Here is a 16586-nt window from a genome sequence, read left to right on the forward strand (position 1 = left end):
CCACCCCCCCCGAACCGGGACCCCTCCCCCACCTGATCCAGGTGTTCTCCCATCCCCCACCTGATCCAGGTGTTCTCCCATCCCCCCCTCACCTGATCCAGGTGTTCCCATCCCCCTCACCTGATCCAGGTGTTCTGATCCCCCTCCCCCACCTGATCCAGGTGTTCCCATCCCCCCCCTCCATCCAGGTGTTCCCCTCCCCCACCTGATCCAGGTGTTCCCCTCCCTCACCTGATCCAGGTGTTCCCACCCCCCCCATCCCGATCCAAGTGTTCCCCTCCCCCACCTGATCCAGGTGTTCCCACCCCCCCCCCACCTGATCCAGGTGTTCCCACCCCCCCTCCCCCCGAAAGGGGCGTGGTTATGCAAACACCCCCCTCCCACCCCCTACTTTGCATAAAGGGGCGTGGCCACCCCAACAAACCGATGACATCACCCCCCTTCGGCGCGACAAAAGGGGCGTGGCTATGCAAATCACCCCCCGCTTTCAATGCACAGAGGAGGCGTGGCCATGCAAATGAGAGGCGCTACCCAGCGTGCCCCGCGGCGCGGCGGAAGAGGCCGCTCGGGGCCATGGCGGCCATGGCGGCCCTGGCGGCTCTGAGGGGGCCCCGCTGGGCCCCGCTGGCCCTGGCGGCTCCCGGGGCTCCCCCGCCGCTCCCGGGGCTCCTCCCGGGGCTCCTCCGGCGGCTCCCGGGGCCGCCCCGCCGGGCCATGGCCGGGCACAACCGCTGGTCCAAGGTGCGCAACGTGAAGGGCCCGCGGGACGCGGAGCGGAGCCGCCTCTTCCAGCGCCTGGCGCAGATGCTGAGGGCGGCCGCCAGAGGTGTCGCGACAGAGCGGCGTGTCGCGATAGGGCGGGGGAGGGCGGGGGGTGCGGGGGGGTGTAGCGGGCTGGTGGGGCGGCGCGGAGGAGCTGTCGCGATACCGGGACACCGGCATGTCGCGATACCGCGACAGGCCGAGCCCACCCCTCCCCCCAGCCCCTCTTTGCCCCCCCTTCCCCGATCCCTCAGGATTTGGGGGTCCCCAAGTGTCCCCAGCCCATCCCAGGGTGTCCCCAGGGTGTCCCAGGGTGTCCCAGGGTGTCCCCAGGTGTCCCCAGGGGTCCCCAGCCCATCCCAGGGTGTCCCCAGCCCATCCCAGGGTGTCCCCAGGTGTCCCCAGGGTGTCCCCAGCCCATCCCAGCCCATCCCAGGGTGTCCCCAGGGTGTCCCCAGCCCATCCCAGCCCATCCCAGGGTGTCCCCAGGGTGTCCCCAGGGTGTCTCCAGCTGTCCCCAGCCCATCCCAGGGTGTCCCCAGCTGTCCCCAGCTGTCCCCAGCCCATCCCAGCCCATCCCAGGGTGTCCCCAGCTGTCCCCAGTTGTCCCCAGCCCATCCCAGTTGTCCCCAGCCCATCCCAGGGTGTCCCCAGGGTGTCCCCAGCTGTCCCCAGCTGTCCCCAGCCCATCCCAGGGTGTCCCCAGGGTGTCCCCAGGTGTCCCCAGCTGTCCCCAGCCCATCCCAGGGTGTCCCCAGCCCATCCCAGGGTGTCCCCAGGTGTCCCCAGGGTGTCCCCAGCCCATCCCAGCCCATCCCAGGGTGTCCCCAGGGTGTCCCCAGGGTGTCTCCAGCTGTCCCCAGCCCATCCCAGGGTGTCCCCAGCTGTCCCCAGCTGTCCCCAGGGTGTCCCCAGGGGTCCCCAGCCGCCCCAGCGCCGCTGTCCCCGCAGAGGGGGGCCCGGACCCGGCGCTGAACGCGGCTCTGGCCGCGGCCGTCCAGCAGTGCCGCGCCCGGAACATGCCCAAGGCGTCCATCGAGGCCGCCCTGCGGCGGGCACAGGTGAGGGGACCCGGGGAGGGGGCTGGGGACACCTGGGGACACCTGGGAGGGGCTGGGGACCCCCGGGATGGGTTGGGGACCCTTGGGAAGGGGTTGGGGACACTCTGGGATGGGTTGGGGACTCCTTGGGATGGGTCGGGGACCCCCTGGGGACCCCCTGGGATGGGTTGGGGACACTCTGGGAAGGGGTTGGGGACCCCTGGGATGGGTTGGGGACCCTTGGGAAGGGTTTGGGGACACTCTGGGATGGGTTGGGGACTCCTTGGGATGGGTTGGGGACACCTGGGAAGGGTTGGGGACACTCTGGGGACCCCCAGGAAGGGGCTGGGGACCCCCTGGGATGGGTTGGGGACCCCCGGGATGGGTTGGGGACTCCTTGGGATGGGTTGGGGACCCTTGGGAAGGGTTTGGGGACACTCTGGGATGGGTTGGGGACCCCTGGGATGGGTTGGGGACACGCTGGGGACCCCCTGGGATGGGTTGGGGACACCTGGGAAGGGTTGGGGACACTCTGGGGACCCCCGGGAAGGGGCTGGGGACCCCCTGGGATGGGTTGGGGATCCCCGGGAAGGGGTTGGGGACACTCTGGGATGGGTTGGGGACCCCCAGGAAGGGGCTGGGGACCCCCCGGGATGGGTTGGGGACCTCTGGGAAGGGGCTGGGGACACTCTGGGGACCCCTGGGATGGGTTGGGGACACTTGGGGACCCCCTGGGATGGGTTGGGGACCCCCTGGGGCCACTCAGGGTGGGTTGGGGACACTCTGGGGCCACTTGGGGACCCCCTGGGGCCAGCACGGGGCCACTCTGGGGCCACTCAGGGTGGGTTGGGGCCACTCAGGGTGGGTTGGGGCCACTCTGGGGCCACTCAGGGTGGGTTGGGGACCCCCTGGGATGGGTCGGGGACCCCCTGGGATCACTCAGGGTGGGTTGGGGCCACTCTGGGGCCACTCAGGGTGGGTTGGGGTCACTCTGTGGCCACTCAGGGTGGGTTGGGGCCACTCTGGGGCCACTCAGGGGGGGTTGGGGCCACTCAGGGTGGGTTGGGGCCACTCTGGGGCCACTCGGGGTGGGCTGGGGCCACTCAGGGTGGGTTGGGGCCACTCTGGGGCCACTCGGGGTGGGCTGGGGCCACTCAGGGTGGGTTGGGGCCACTCTGGGGCCACTCTGGGTGGGTTGGGGCCACTTGGGGCCACTCAGGGTGGGTTGGGGACACTCTGGGGCCACTTGGGGACCTCCTGGGGCCAGCACGGGGCCACTCAGGGTGGGTTGGGGACACTCTGGGGCCACTTGGGGACCTCCTGGGGCCAGCACGGGGCCACTCTGGGGCCACTCAGGGTGGGTTGGGGCCACTCTGGGGCCACTCAGGGTGGGTTGGGGACCCCCTGGGATGGGTCGGGGACCCCCTGGGATCACTCAGGGTGGGCTGGGGCCACTCAGGGTGGGTTGGGGCCACTCAGGGTGGGTTGGGGCCACTCTGGGGCCACTCAGGGTGGGCTGGGGCCACTCAGGGTGGGTTGGGGCCACTCTGGGGCCACTCAGGGTGGGTTGGGATCACTCTGGGGCCACTCAGGGTGGGTTGGGATCACTCTGGGGCCACTCAGGGTGGGTTGGGGTCACTCTGTGGCCACTCAGGGTGGGTTGGGGCCACTCTGTGGCCACTCGGGTGCCGCAGGAAGGCGCCGGGGGCTCGCGGCTGCTGCTGGGGGCGCGGGGCCCGGGGGGCTCGGAGCTGCTGCTGGAGGTGCTGACCCAGGAGCCGCGGCGGTGCCAGCGCCAGCTCGGCCACCTGCTGGGCCACTGCGGGTCAGGGACAGCGCCGGGGACACCGCGGCGGGACACCGGGGACACTGGGGACACTGGGGACACCGGGGTGGGGACACCGGGGTGGGGACAACGGGATGGGGATACCGGGGACACCGGGGACACCGGGGACACCGGGGTGGGGACACCGGGATGGGGGATACCAGGATGGGGACACCGGGGACACCGGGATGGGACACCGGGATGGGGACAACGGGGTGGGGATACCGGGGTGGGGACACCGCGGACACTGGGGACACCGGGGTGGGGACACCGGGATGGGGGTACCGGGATGGGGACACCGGGGACACCGGGATGGGGACACTGGGGTGGGGACAACGGGGACACTGGGATGGGGACACTGGGGACACCGGGATGGGGACAACGGGATGGGGACACTGGGATGGGGACACTGGGGACACCGGGATGGGGACAACGGGATGGGGACACCGGGATGGGGGGTACCGGGGACACCGGGATGGGGACACCGGGATGGGGGCAACGGGGTGGGGACACTGGGATGGGGACACTGGGGACACCGGGATGGGGACACTGGGGTGGGGACACTGGGGTGGGTCAGGGGACACCAGGGACACCGGGATGGGGACACTGGGATGGGGACACTGCTGGGGACACCGGGTGGGGACACCGCGGACACTGGGATGGGGACACCGGGGTGGGGACACTGCTGGGAACACTGGGATGGGGACATTGCTGGGGACATCGGGATGGGGACACTGGGACGGGGACACCGGGGATGTGTCAGGGACACTGGGATGGGGACATGGCTGGGGACACCGGGATGGGGACACCGGGATGGGGACACTGGGGTGGGTCAGGGGACACCGGGGACACTGGGATGGGGACACCGGGATGGGGACACTGGGATGGGGACACTGGGGACACCGGGGTGGGGATACCGGGGTGGGGATACTGGGGACACCGGGATGGGGACAACGGGGTGGGGATACCGGGATGGGGGTACCGGGGACACTGGGATGGGGACATCAGGGACACCGGGATGGGGACACCGGGATGGGAACACTGGGATGGGGACACCGGGGACACCGGGATGGGTCAGGGGACACCGGAGGCACCTGGGATGGGGACACCAGGATGGGGACATTGGGATGGGAACACTGGGGTGGGGACATCGGGATGGGGACATTGGGATGGGGACATTGGGATGGGAACACTGGGATGGGGACACCGGGGACACCGGGGTGGGTCAGGGGACACCGGAGGCACCTGGGATGGGGACACCGGGATGGAGACACCGCGGCAGGGACACCTGGGTGGGGACACCTGGGTGGGGACACTGGGGGCACGGGGGATGGGTCAGGGGACACCGGGGTGGGGACACTGCTGGGGACACCGGGGACACCGGGATGGGGACACTCTGGGGACTCCCAGGAAGGGGTTGGGGACACCTGGGGATGAGTTGGGGACACTCAGGGTGGGTTGGGGACACTCAGGGGACACTCGGGGGTCACTCAGGGGTCACTCGGGGGTCACTCAGGGGACACTCGGGGTCACTCAGGGTGGGTTGGGGACACTCAGGGTCACTCAGGGGTCACTCAGGGTCACTCCGGTGACACTCAGGGGTCACTCAGGGGTCACTCGGGGTCACTCAGGGTGGGTTGGGGACACTCAGGGGACACTCAGGGGTCACTCAGGGTCACTCCGGTGACACTCAGAGGTCACTCGGGGTCACTCAGGGTCACTCAGGTGACACTCGGGGGTCACTCAGGGAACACTCAGGGTCACTCAGGGTGGGTTGGGGACACTCAGGGGACACTCAGGGGTCACTCAGGGAACACAGGGTCACTCAGGGAACACTCTGGGGTCACTCAGGGTGGGTCGGGGTCACTCAGGGGACACTCAGGGTCACTCTGGTGACACTTGGGGTCACTCAGGGTCACTCAGGTGACACTCAGGGGTCACTCAGGGGTCACTCAGGGGTCACTCAGGGGTCACTCAGGGTCTGTGTCCGGCCTCCCGCAGGGGGTCTCTGGCCGAGGGTGTCCGGCACAGCTTTGAGGCCGTGGGCGTGGTGCGAGTGGCCGGCCAGGATGGGCGTGGCCAGGCCGTGTCCATGGAGGTGGCCCTGGAGCTGGCGCTGGCGGCCGGAGCCCGGGACGTGGCGGCCGAGGACGAGGCCGAGCTGAAGGTGGGAGCGGCCTGGGGAGTGACCACAGCCCCCCCCCCCCGTCCCCCGATGGCCCTTGGGCCACTGCCAGGGGTCACCGACTGTCCCCGGCCACCACTGGCCACCCCTCGGCCATCCCCAGTGACCCCTGGCCACCCCCAGTGACCTTTGACCATCCCTAATGACCCCTGGCCACCCCCAGTGACCTTTGGTCACTTCTTGTGACCCCTGACCACCCCAAATGATCTTTGGCCATCCCCAATGACCCCTGGCCACCCCCAGTGACCCCTGGCCACCCCCAGTGACCCCTGACCATCCCAAATGACCCCTGGCCACCCCCAGTGACCTTTGGCCATCCCCAATGACCCCTGACCACCCCCAATGACCCCTGACCACCCCAAATGACCCCTGGCCACCCCCAGTGACCTTTGGTCACTTCTTGTGACCCCTGACCACCCCAAATGATCTTTGGCCATCCCCAATGACCCCTGGCCACCCCCAGTGACCCCTGACCAGCCCCAATGACCTTTGGCCACCCTCAGTGACCCCTGACCATCCCAAATGACCCCTGACCACCCCCAACGACCTCTGGCCACCCCCAGTGACCCCTGACCATCCCAAATGACCCCTGACCACCCCAAATGACCCCTGGCCACCCCCAACGACCTCTGGCCACCCCCAGTGACCCCTGACCATCCCAAATGACCCCTGGCCACCCCCAGTGACCTTTGGCCATCCCCAATGACCCCTGACCACCCCCAATGACCCCTGACCACCCCAAATGACCCCTGGCCACCCCCAGTGACCCCTGACCACCCCCAATGACCTTTGGCCATCCCCAATGACCCCTGACCATCCCAAATGACCCCTGGCCACCCCCAATGACCCCTGACCCCCCCTCCGGCCTCCCCCCCGCAGTTCCTGTGTGACCCCTCGTCCCTGCCGAGCGTCCGGCAGCACCTGGAGGCCGCGGGGCTCCGGCCGCTCTCGGCCGCCGTCGAGTTCGTGCCGCGGGCGCTGCTGGCGCTGCCCGAGGGGCCGCGGGCTCAGGCCGAGCGGCTACTGCAGGCCCTGGGCGACTGCCCGGACGTCGTCCGGCTCTACCACAACATCCAGGAGGGGCCGGAGGGGGCCGGGGGTCAGTCCTCTCCGGCCACGGGTCACTGACCCCTGACGGTCAATAAAGCCTCGGTTGGACGCGTCCCCGGCCTGGCTCGGCCACCTGGGTGGTCAAGTGGTCATCAGGGGGTGTTGGGAACGGTCAGGGGTCACTTGGGGGGGTCAGGGATGGTCTGAGGGTGACTCAGGGTGGTCAGGGATGGTCCGAGGGTCACTGGGGGTGGTCAAGGATTGTCTGAGGGTCACTGGGGGTGGTCAGGGATGGCCTGAGGGTCACTGGGGGTGGTCAGGGATGGTCCGAGGGTCACTGGGGATGGTCTGAGGGTCACTGGGGATGGTCTGAGGGTCACTGGGGGTGGTCAGGGATGGTCTGAGGGTCACTGGGGGTGGTCAGGGATGGTCCGAGGGTCACTGGGGGTGGTCAGGGATGGTCTGAGGGTCACTGGGGGTGGCCAGGGATGGTCTGAGGGTCACTGGGGATGGTCCGAGGGTCACTGGGGGTGGTCAGGGATGGTCTGAGGGTCACTGGGGGTGGTCCGAGGGTCACTGGGGATGGTCTGAGGGTCACTGGGGGTGGTCAGGGATGGTCTGAGGGTCACTGGGGATGGTCCGAGGGTCACTGGGGTTGGTCTGAGGGTCACTGGGGGTGGTCAGGGATGGTCTGAGGGTCACTGGGGATGGTCCGAGGGTCACTGGGGGTGGTCAGGGATGGTCCGAGGGTCACTGGGGATGGTCCGAGGGTCACTGGGGGTGGCCAGGGATGGTCTGAGGGTCACTCAGGGTGGTCAGGGATGGTCCGAGGGTCACTGGGGGTGCTTAAAAACCACACCGGTGCCGGGCAGGGTCATTTATTGGGCGTGGCCAGTGCTGTGGTCACTCGTCCGAGCCCGCGGGGCTGCCCAGGAAAAGGTCGGCGTAGCCGAAGGCCGGGCCGGCTCCTTCCTCCTCCTCCTCCTCCTCCTCCTCCTCGTCCTCATCCTCCTCCTCCTCCTCCTCCTCCTCGTTGTCCTCGTCCTCCTCCTCCTCCTCGTCCTCCCCTCGCCCCGAGGGCCGGCGCCGCTGGGCCGCCCGCTGACCGCCGCCCGCCGGCCCCGCGGCCTCCTCGGGCGCTCTCGGGCCGGCCCCGTTGGGCCGGAGCTCCTCCCGCGGCGTCCGAGCCTCTTCGGCCGCTCGGACCCCGTTGGGCCTCGGCGCGGCGCCGTCCTGCGGCCGCGGCCCGGCCGGCCTGGGCACGCTTGACCACTGGGCATCACCCAACCTCTGCCCGCTTGACCATGCGGCATCACCCGACCTTTGCCCGCTTGACCACTGGGCATCGCCCGGCCTTTGCCCGCTTGACCACGCGGCATCCCCCGATCTCTGCCCGCTTGACCACTGGGCATCACTCGACCTCTGCCCGCTTGACCACTGGGCATCGCCCGCCCTTTGCCCGCTCGGCCACGTCTCCTCCCTCGCCGCAGCCGCCCTGGGGCCGTCCTTGCCCGCGGCCTCTCGCTGCCCCTCCCTGCCCGGCCTCGCTCTGCCCGCGGCCGTCCGGGCTCCGTCCCTGGCTCGGCGCGGCCTCCTCGGCGCCTCGTTGGCGTTGTTGGCGTTGTTGGCGTTGTTGGCGTCGTTGTTGGCGTCGCCGGCGCGGAGCCGCAGCAGCCGGGCGAGCAGGAAGCGCCGCTCCTCGCGGGCCCGCAGCCACTTGGCCTCGAGCCGCGCCACCTCGTCGCAGAGCGCGCCGTTCTCCAGCACCAGCGCCCGCGCCGCGCGCCGCAGCCGCCGGAAACGCAGCCGGTACCGCTCGGCCGGACGCGCCCGCGCCGCCCTCGGCATCGTCCTGAGGAGGGGGGAGGGCTGGGGAGGGGCAGGGGGCAGGGGGGAGGCTGGTTGGGCGTGGGACGGCGGGAGCTGCCGCGGGCCGGGGGGAGATGGGGCGGGGAAATCGGCCCGAGTGGAGGCTGGAGGGAGCGAAATCGGCCCAAATTGACCCAAATTGACCTAAATCGGCCCAAATCGACCTAAATCGGCCCAAATTGACCCAAATCGAGGCTGGATTGACCCAAATCGGCCCAAGTGGAGGCTGGAGGGAGCGAAATCGGCCCAAATTGACCGAAATCGGCCCAAATTGACCTAAATTGGCCTTGGATTGACCCAAATCGAGGCCGGATTGACCCAAATTGGCCCAAGTGGAGGCTGGAGTGAGCGAAATTGGCCCAAATTGACCGAAATCGGCCCAAATCGACCTAAACTGGCCTTGGATTGACCCAAATCGAGCCTGGATTGACCAAAGTTGAGCCCGGATTGACCGAAATTGGCCCAAATCAAGCCCAGATTGATCTAAATCGGCCCAAATTGACCTAAATTGGCCTTGGATTGACCCAAATCGAGGCTGGATTGACCCAAATCGGCCCAAATGGAGCCTGGAGTGAGCCAAATCGGCCCAAATTGACCCAAATCGACCTAAATCGGCCCAAATTGACCCAAATCGAGGCTGGATTGACCCAAATCGGCCCAAGTGGAGCCTGGAGTGAGCGAAATCGGCCCAAATTGACCGAAATTGGCCCAAATTGACCTAAATTGGCCTTGGATTGACCCAAATCAAGCCTGGATTGACCTAAATTGGCCCAAATTGACCCAAATCGAGGCTGGATTGACCCAAATCGGCCCAAATGGACCCAAATTGAGCCCAGATTGACCAAAATCGGCCCAAATTGACCCAAATCGACCTAAATTGGCCTTGGATTGACCCAAATCGAGGCTGGATTGACCCAAATCGGCCCAAGTGGAGCCTGGAGTGAGCGAAATCGGCCCAAATTGACCGAAATCGGCCCAAATTGACCTAAATTGGCCTTGGAGTGACCCAAATTGACCCAAATTGGTCCAAATGGAGCCTGGAGTGAGCGAAATCGGCCCAAATTGACCCAAATTGGCCCAAATTGACCTAAATTGGCCTTGGATTGACCCAAATCAAGCCTGGATTGACCTAAATTGGCCCAAATTGACCCAAATAGAGGCTGGATTGACCCAAATTGGCCCAAATTGACCCAAATTGAGCCCAGATTGACCAAAATCGGCCCAAATTGACCTAAATCGGCCTAAATTGACCTAAATTGGCCTTGGATTGACCCAAATCGAGGCCGGATTGACCCAAATCGGCCCAAATTGACCCAAATCGAGGCTGGATTGACCCAAATCGGCCCAAGTGGAGGCTGGAGGGAGCGAAATCGGCCCAAATTGACCGAAATCGGCCCAAATTGACCCAAATCGAGCCTGGATTGATCTAAATTGACCCAAATTGACCCAAATTGGCCCAAATTGACCGAAATCGAGCACAGGTTGACGGAAATCGGCCCAAATTGACCGAAACCAAGCCCAAATTGACCCAAATCAAGCCCAGATTGACCCAAATCAGCCCGAATTGAGCCCAAATTGGCCCAAATTGACCCAAATTGGCCCAAATTGACCCAAACTGTCCCAAATGGACCTAAATCGGCCCAAATTGACCCAAACTGACCTAAATCGGCCCAAACCGAGCCCGGCCTGGCCCAAAGCAGCCTCGAGCGGGCCCAGGCCGAGCCCGCGCCAGCCCCGGGCTGGGCCCCATCCGCCCCTTTTGGGGTGAAAAACGGGGAAAACGGGAAAAAGGCGCGCTCGGAGCGGTTTTGGGGGGAAAAGGGGGGAAATCGGGGCTGGGAGAGGGATCGGGAGGAACGCGCCGGGCCCCGGCGGAGGGAGAAGCTCCCCTCCCCTCCCCCCCCCCGTCGTGTTTTGGGGCGAAACGCGGCGATTTTGGGGCGAAACGCGGCGAATTTGGGACTCACCGGGGCCGGAAGGGGAGCGGGTCGGACAGGAAGTGAGCGCGGCGGAGCGGAAAGGGGTGAGCACCGCCGGAAGTGACTGCGCGGGGCAGGAAGGGAGTGAGCGCACCGGAAACCGGAAGTGGCCGTTCCGGAAAAGGAGCCGCCCGGTCCCGAAAAAAACGGAATTTGGCCCCAAAAATGGGCCAAGGTTCCGGCATCGGGCGCCGGTTGCGTCAGAACGTTCCTTTTTGATGGCAAACCGCCTCTTTTTGGGTCCAAATGCTCCCTTTTTGGTGCCGAACCGCCCCTTTTTGGTCAACCCAACTCTATGGTTGCTTCCGGCTCGGAGCCGCTCTAGCCCGCTTGGAGGACCGCCCGGTCCCAGTAACGCTCCCTCTCTATGGTTATTTCCGGTTCGGATCCGTCCGATAAACGCTCGGATTTGGTTTTATTTCCTTTTTTAACAAGAAAAAAGACACGAAATTTCCGAAAAAAAGCCCCACCCCGAACCGAGTTAAAAGCCTGAAGACTAAAGCGAAGAAATGGGTCGGAAATGAGGGGAAATGGGTCGGAAATGAGAGGAAATGAGGATAAATGAGGGGAAATGAGAGGAAATGAGAGAAAATGAGAGAAAATGAGGGGAAATGGGGGAAATGAGGGAAAGGGCGAGGAAAGGAGGCGGCGGCGGCAGATTCGCCGCGGCTCGCGGCGCCGCTCTTCCCTCCCCGCCCTTGGCGTGAGGAATTCCATCCCGAGCGGTTCGTTCCGGGATTTTTGCCGGCGTTTTGGGGCCGTTCCGGGCGTTTCTCGCGGCCCAGAGAAGAAGGGAGGAAGCGCGTGCGGGAAGTGCGGCGCTCAGAAGCGATCCGCCTCAGCTCGGCGGTGGCTTCCGGGTTCGAGCCGCTCTGGCCCGCTCGGAGGACCGCGAGTTCCGTTGTCCTTAAGGAGCCCTCGCGGCTCTATGGTCATTTCCGGTCCGTGCCGTTCTCTCGCCGGATCAGCTCTGTGGTTGTTTCCGGGTTGGAGCCGCTCTGGCCACCTTGGAGGACCAACAGCCCCCATATCCTCAATGACCCCCTTCTGAACTCTATGGTTGTTTTTCGTTGAGGGATATTGGAGCCGCTCTGGCCCGCTTGGAGGACCGCGAGTGCCACTTTTCTAGGCCCAAACTGCCCCTTTTTGGGTCCAAATTCCACTTTTTTGGGGTCCAAATTGCCCTTTTAGGCTGCAAATCCCACTTTTCCAGCCCAAACTTTCCTTTCCTCTCTCCAAACTCCTCTTTTCTTGCTCAAACCTCCCATTTTCGGGGGCCAAACTCCCCCATTTTGGGCCCAAATCCCTTTTTTTGGGTCAGAACTCCGCAGTTTTAGGATCCGAATTCCATTTTTTTGGCCTCAAACCGCCCCTTTTGGAATCAAAATCCCCCTTTTTTGGCCCAAACTCCCCCATTTTTTGGCCCAAATCCCCCTTTCCCCTCCAAATCCCAGCTTTTCAACCCAAATTCCCCCCTTTTTGTGCCAAAACTCCCCGGTTTTCACCCAAAACTCCCCTCGGTTTATCTTTTTTTTTTTTTTTGTCCAAATCCCGGGGTTTTTTCTCCTCCAAAATTCCCTCTTTTTTTTTTTTTTTTTTTTTTTTTTTTTTCTTTAAATATTTTTTTGGTCCCAACTCCCAAATTTCGCCCCAAATTCCCAAATTTTCACCTCAAATTCCTGATTTTTTATCCCAAATTCCCGATTTTCCACCCCAAATTCCCTAATTTCGCCCCAAATTCCCCTTTTTTCACCCCAAATTCCCCTTTTCCCCCCAAATTCCCCTTTTTCACCCCAAATTCCTGATTTTTCACCCCAAACTCCCAATTTTTCACCCCAAATTTCCCTTTTTAACCCCAAATTCCCCTTTTTTCCCCCAAATCCCGATTTTTCACCCCAAATTCCTGATTTTTTTTACCCCAAATTCCCAAATTTTTGCCCCAAATTCTCGATTCTCACCCCAAATTCCCCTTTTCTCCCCCAATTCGCCCCTTTATTCCCCAAATTCCTGATTTTTCACCCCAAACTCCCAATTTTTCACCCCAAATTTCCCTTTTTAACCCCAATTTCCCCTTTTTTCCCCCAAATCCCGATTTTTCACCGCAAATTCCTGATTTTTTTACCCCAAATTCCCAAATTTTTGCCCCAAATTCCCGATTCTCACCCCAAATTCCCCTTTTTTCACCCCAATTTCCCCTTTTTAACCCCAAATCCCGATTTTCCACCCCAAACTCCCAAATTTCACCCCAAATTCCCCCTTTTTCCCCCCAAATCCCGATTTTTCACCCCAAATTCCCAATTTTTCACCCCAAATTCCCCTTTGTCAACCCAAAGCCCCCTTTTTTAACCCCAAATCTCGAATTTTCCCCCCAAATTTCCCCCCAAATCCCGATTTTTCACCCCAAATTCCTGATTTTTTACCCCAAATTCCCAAATTTTCACCCCAAATTCCCATTTTTTTTATCCCAAATCCCCTTTTTTCCCCCCAAATTCCCCCCTTTTTTCCCGCCCCTCCCCCTCCCCGGGGGGGTGGGGCCGCCCCTCCCCCTCCCCCGCCCCTCCCCCCGCCCCTCCCCCCGCCCCGATCGGCCCCAAAATCCCGGGAATTGGCGGGAAAAGGGGGGGGGGAGGGGCCGGAGCGGGGCCATGGAGGGACCCCCCGAGGGCGGCGAGCCCCAGGTAAGGGGGGGGAGGGGCGGGGGGGGATTTTGGGGGAAAATTCCGCGGATTTGGGAAAGTTCGGAGCCACTTCCGGGTGGGGGAGGGGCGGGGCCGGGCGGTTTTGGGGGGGATTTGGGGGGATTTGGGGGGAATTTGGGGATTTTGGGGGATTTTGGGGGGATTTTGGGAGGATTTGGGGAGAATTTGGGGGATTTGGGGGGAATTGGGGGGGATTTGGGGTGAATTTGGGGGAGATTTTGGGAGATTTGGGGCATTTGGGGGGATTTTGTGGGATTTTGGGGGAAATTTGGGGGATTTGGGGTGAATTTGGGGGGAATTTGGGGAGTTGTGGGGATTTGGGGGGATTTTGGGAATTTTGGGGGGATTTGGGGGGAATTTGGGGATTTTGGGGGGATTTTAGGAAAATTTTGGGGGATTTTGGGGGATTTTGAGGAATTTGGGGGAATTTGGGTGGATTTGGGGTGAATTTGGGGGGATTTGGGGGATTTGGGGGGATTTGGGGAAAATTTTGGGCGATTTTGGGGGATTTGGAGGAATTTGGGGGAATTTGGGGGGATTTGGGGGAGATTTTGGGAGATTTGGGGCATTTGGGGGGAATTTGGGGGGATTTTGGGGGGATTTTGGGGGATTTGGGGTGAATTTGGGGGGAATTTGGGGAGTTTGGGGGATTTGGGGGGATTTTGGGAATTTTGGGGGGATTTTGGGGGATTTGGGGGTGATTTTGGTGGATTTTGGGGGATTTGGGTGGAATTTGGGGGAATTCGGGGGATTTTAGGGGGATTTTGGGGAGATTTGGGGTGAATTTGGGTGAGATTTTGGGAGATTTGGGGGATTTGGGGGGATTTTGTGGGATTTTGGGGGAAATTTGGGGGATTTGGGTGGATTTGGGGGGATTTGGGGGGATTTGGGGTGAATTTGGGGGTAATTGGGGGAGTTTGGGGGATTTGGGGGGATTTTGGGAATTTTGGGGGGATTGGGGGGATTTTGGGGGAATTTTTGGGGGGATTTGGGGTGAATTTGGGGAGTTTGGGGGATTTTGGGGGGATTTTGGGGGATTTGGGGGGTCCCGGGGGGGATTTGGGGGATTCCCGGTTGGATTTTTGGGGTTCCCAGTGGGATTTCGGTGATTCCCAATGCTCCCAGTTCCCTCCCAGTGATTCCCAGTTGGATCCCGGTGATTCCCAGTTCGATTTTTGGGGTTCCCAGTTCTCTCCCAGTGCTCCCAGTTCAATCCCAGTGCTCCCAGTGGGATTCCCAGTGCTCCCAGTTCAATTTTTGGGGTTCCCAGTTCCCTTCCAGTGCTCCCAGTTCAATCCCAGTGATTCCCAGTTCCCTCCCAGTGCTCCCAGTTCAATCCCAGTGCTCCCAGTGAGATTCCCAGTGCTCCCAGTTCCCTCCCCGTGCTCCCAGTTCCTTCCCAGTGCTCCCAGTTCCCTCCCAGTGATTCCCAGTTGGATCCCGGTGATTCCCAGTTCGATTTTTGGGGCACCCAGTTCAATCCCAGGGATTCCCAGTTCCCTCCCAGTGCTCCCAGTTCCCTCCCAGTTCCCTTCCAGTATTCCCAGTTCAATCCCAGGGATTCCCAGTTCGATTTTGGGGTCCCCAGCGGGATTTCGGTGACTCCCAGTGCTCCCAGTTCAATCCCAGTGCTCCCAGTTAAATTTTGATGATTCCCAGTAGGATTTCCGGGGTTCCCAGTTCCCTCCCAATTCCCTGCCAGTGCTCCCAGTTGGATCCCAGTGCTCCCATTTCCCTCCCAGTTCAATCCCAGTGCTCCCAGTTGGGTTCCCAGTGTTCCCAGTGGGATGTTCGGTGGTTCCCAGTTGGATCCCAGTTCAATCCCAGTTCACTCCCAGTTCAATCCCAGTGCTCCCAGTTCCATCCCAGTTCACTCCCAGTTCAATCCCAGTTCACTCCCAGTTCAATCCCAGTTCAGTCCCAGTGCTCCCAGTTCAGTCCCAGTTCCATCCCAGTTCAATCCCAGTTCACTCGCAGTTCCATCCCAGTTCAATCCCAGTTCAGTCCCAGTGCTCCCAGTTCACTCCCAGTTCACTCCCAGTTCAATCCCAGTTCAGTCCCAGTGCTCCCAGTTCACTCCCAGTTCACTCCCAGTTCACTCCCAGTTCCATCCCAGTTCACTCCCAGTTCACTCCCAGTTCACTCCCAGTTCAATCCCAGTGCTCCCAGTTCCATCCCAGTTCACTCCCAGTTCAATCCCAGTTCAGTCCCAGTGCTCCCAGTTCACTCCCAGTTCACTCCCAGTTCCATCCCAGTTCAGTCCCAGTGCTCCCAGTTCACTCCCAGTTCACTCCCAGTTCCATCCCAGTTCAGTCCCAGTGCTCCCAGTTCACTCCCAGTTCACTCCCAGTTCCATCCCAGTTCCATCCCAGTTCACTCCCAGTTCCATCCCAGTTCGTTCCCAGTTCACTCCCAGTTCCATCCCAGTTCACTCCCAGTTCCATCCCAGTTCCATCCCAGTTCCATCCCAGTTCACTCCCAGTTCACTCCCAGTTCCATCCCAGTTCCATCCCAGTTCCATCCCATTCCCAGGGCCTGGTTGCCGTGGTTACCGGCGGTTCCGGTTTCCTCGGCTCCCACCTTTCCCGGCTGCTGCTGGAGCGGCTCCCAGTGCTCCCAGTTCCATCCCAGTTCAATCCCAGTTCACTCCCAGTTCCATCCCAGTTCCATCCCAGTTCACTCCCAGTTCCATCCCAGTTCACTCCCAGTTCACTCCCAGTTCCATCCCAGTTCCATCCCAGTTCAATCCCAGTTCACTCCCAGTTCCATCCCAGTTCCATCACAGTTCACTCCCAGTTCACTCCCAGTTCCATCCCAGTTCACTCCCAGTTCCATCCCAGTTCCATCCCAGTTCCATCCCAGTTCCATCCCGTTCCCAGGGCCTGGTTGCCGTGGTTACCGGCGGTTCCGGTTTCCTCGGCTCCCACCTTTCCCGGCTGCTGCTGGAGCGGCTCCCAGTGCTCCCAGTTCACTCCCAGTTCAATCCCAGTTCACTCCCAGTTCCATCCCAGTTCACTCCCAGTTCCATCCCAGTTCCATCCCAGTTCACTCCCAGTTCCATCCCAGTTCACTCCCAGTTCACTCCCAGTTCACTCCCAGTTCAATCCCAGTTCACTCCCAGTTCACTCCCAGTTCAATCCCAGTTCCATCCCAGTTCACTCCCAGTTCACTCCCAGT

The 16586-nt window shown here is 62.3% G+C and overlaps 2 protein-coding genes across 2 annotated transcripts; one reads left to right on the forward strand and one right to left on the reverse strand.

The window, feature by feature from the left end:
* The first annotated feature begins 531 nt into the window (after positions 1-531).
* LOC138101185 (translational activator of cytochrome c oxidase 1-like) lies at positions 532-6975 on the forward strand. Its single transcript, XM_068999050.1, has 5 exons — positions 532-826; positions 1714-1823; positions 3497-3627; positions 5629-5794; positions 6692-6975. Exons 1-5 carry the CDS (start codon positions 574-576, stop codon positions 6938-6940), a joined length of 909 nt encoding a protein of 302 aa, XP_068855151.1. The 5' UTR covers positions 532-573; the 3' UTR covers positions 6941-6975.
* Positions 6976-7765: 790 nt separating this feature from the next.
* TBRG1 (transforming growth factor beta regulator 1) lies at positions 7766-10735 on the reverse strand. The gene is made up of 2 exons (XM_068999043.1): positions 10699-10735; positions 7766-8714 (listed from the first exon to the last, which is right to left on the reverse strand). Exon 2 carries the CDS (start codon positions 8708-8710, stop codon positions 7766-7768), a length of 945 nt encoding a protein of 314 aa, XP_068855144.1. The 5' UTR covers positions 8711-8714; positions 10699-10735.
* Between the last annotated feature and the right edge of the window lie 5851 nt (positions 10736-16586).

The sequence above is a fragment of the Aphelocoma coerulescens genome, unplaced genomic scaffold (assembly GCF_041296385.1).
Source record: "Aphelocoma coerulescens isolate FSJ_1873_10779 unplaced genomic scaffold, UR_Acoe_1.0 HiC_scaffold_207, whole genome shotgun sequence".
Classification (NCBI taxonomy): Eukaryota; Metazoa; Chordata; class Aves; order Passeriformes; family Corvidae; genus Aphelocoma; species Aphelocoma coerulescens.

Coding starts and splice junctions, on each gene's coding strand:
- LOC138101185 (XM_068999050.1), top strand. CDS start 574: ATGGCGGCCATGGCGGCCCTGGCGGCTCTGAGGGGGCCCCGCTGGGCC. Junction 3,628..5,628: donor CACCTGCTGGGCCACTGCGG/GTCAGGGACAGC, acceptor GGCCTCCCGCAG/GGGGTCTCTGGCCGAGGGTG. Junction 5,795..6,691: donor AGGACGAGGCCGAGCTGAAG/GTGGGAGCGGCC, acceptor TCCCCCCCGCAG/TTCCTGTGTGACCCCTCGTC.
- TBRG1 (XM_068999043.1), bottom strand. CDS start 8,710: ATGCCGAGGGCGGCGCGGGCGCGTCCGGCCGAGCGGTACCGGCTGCGT.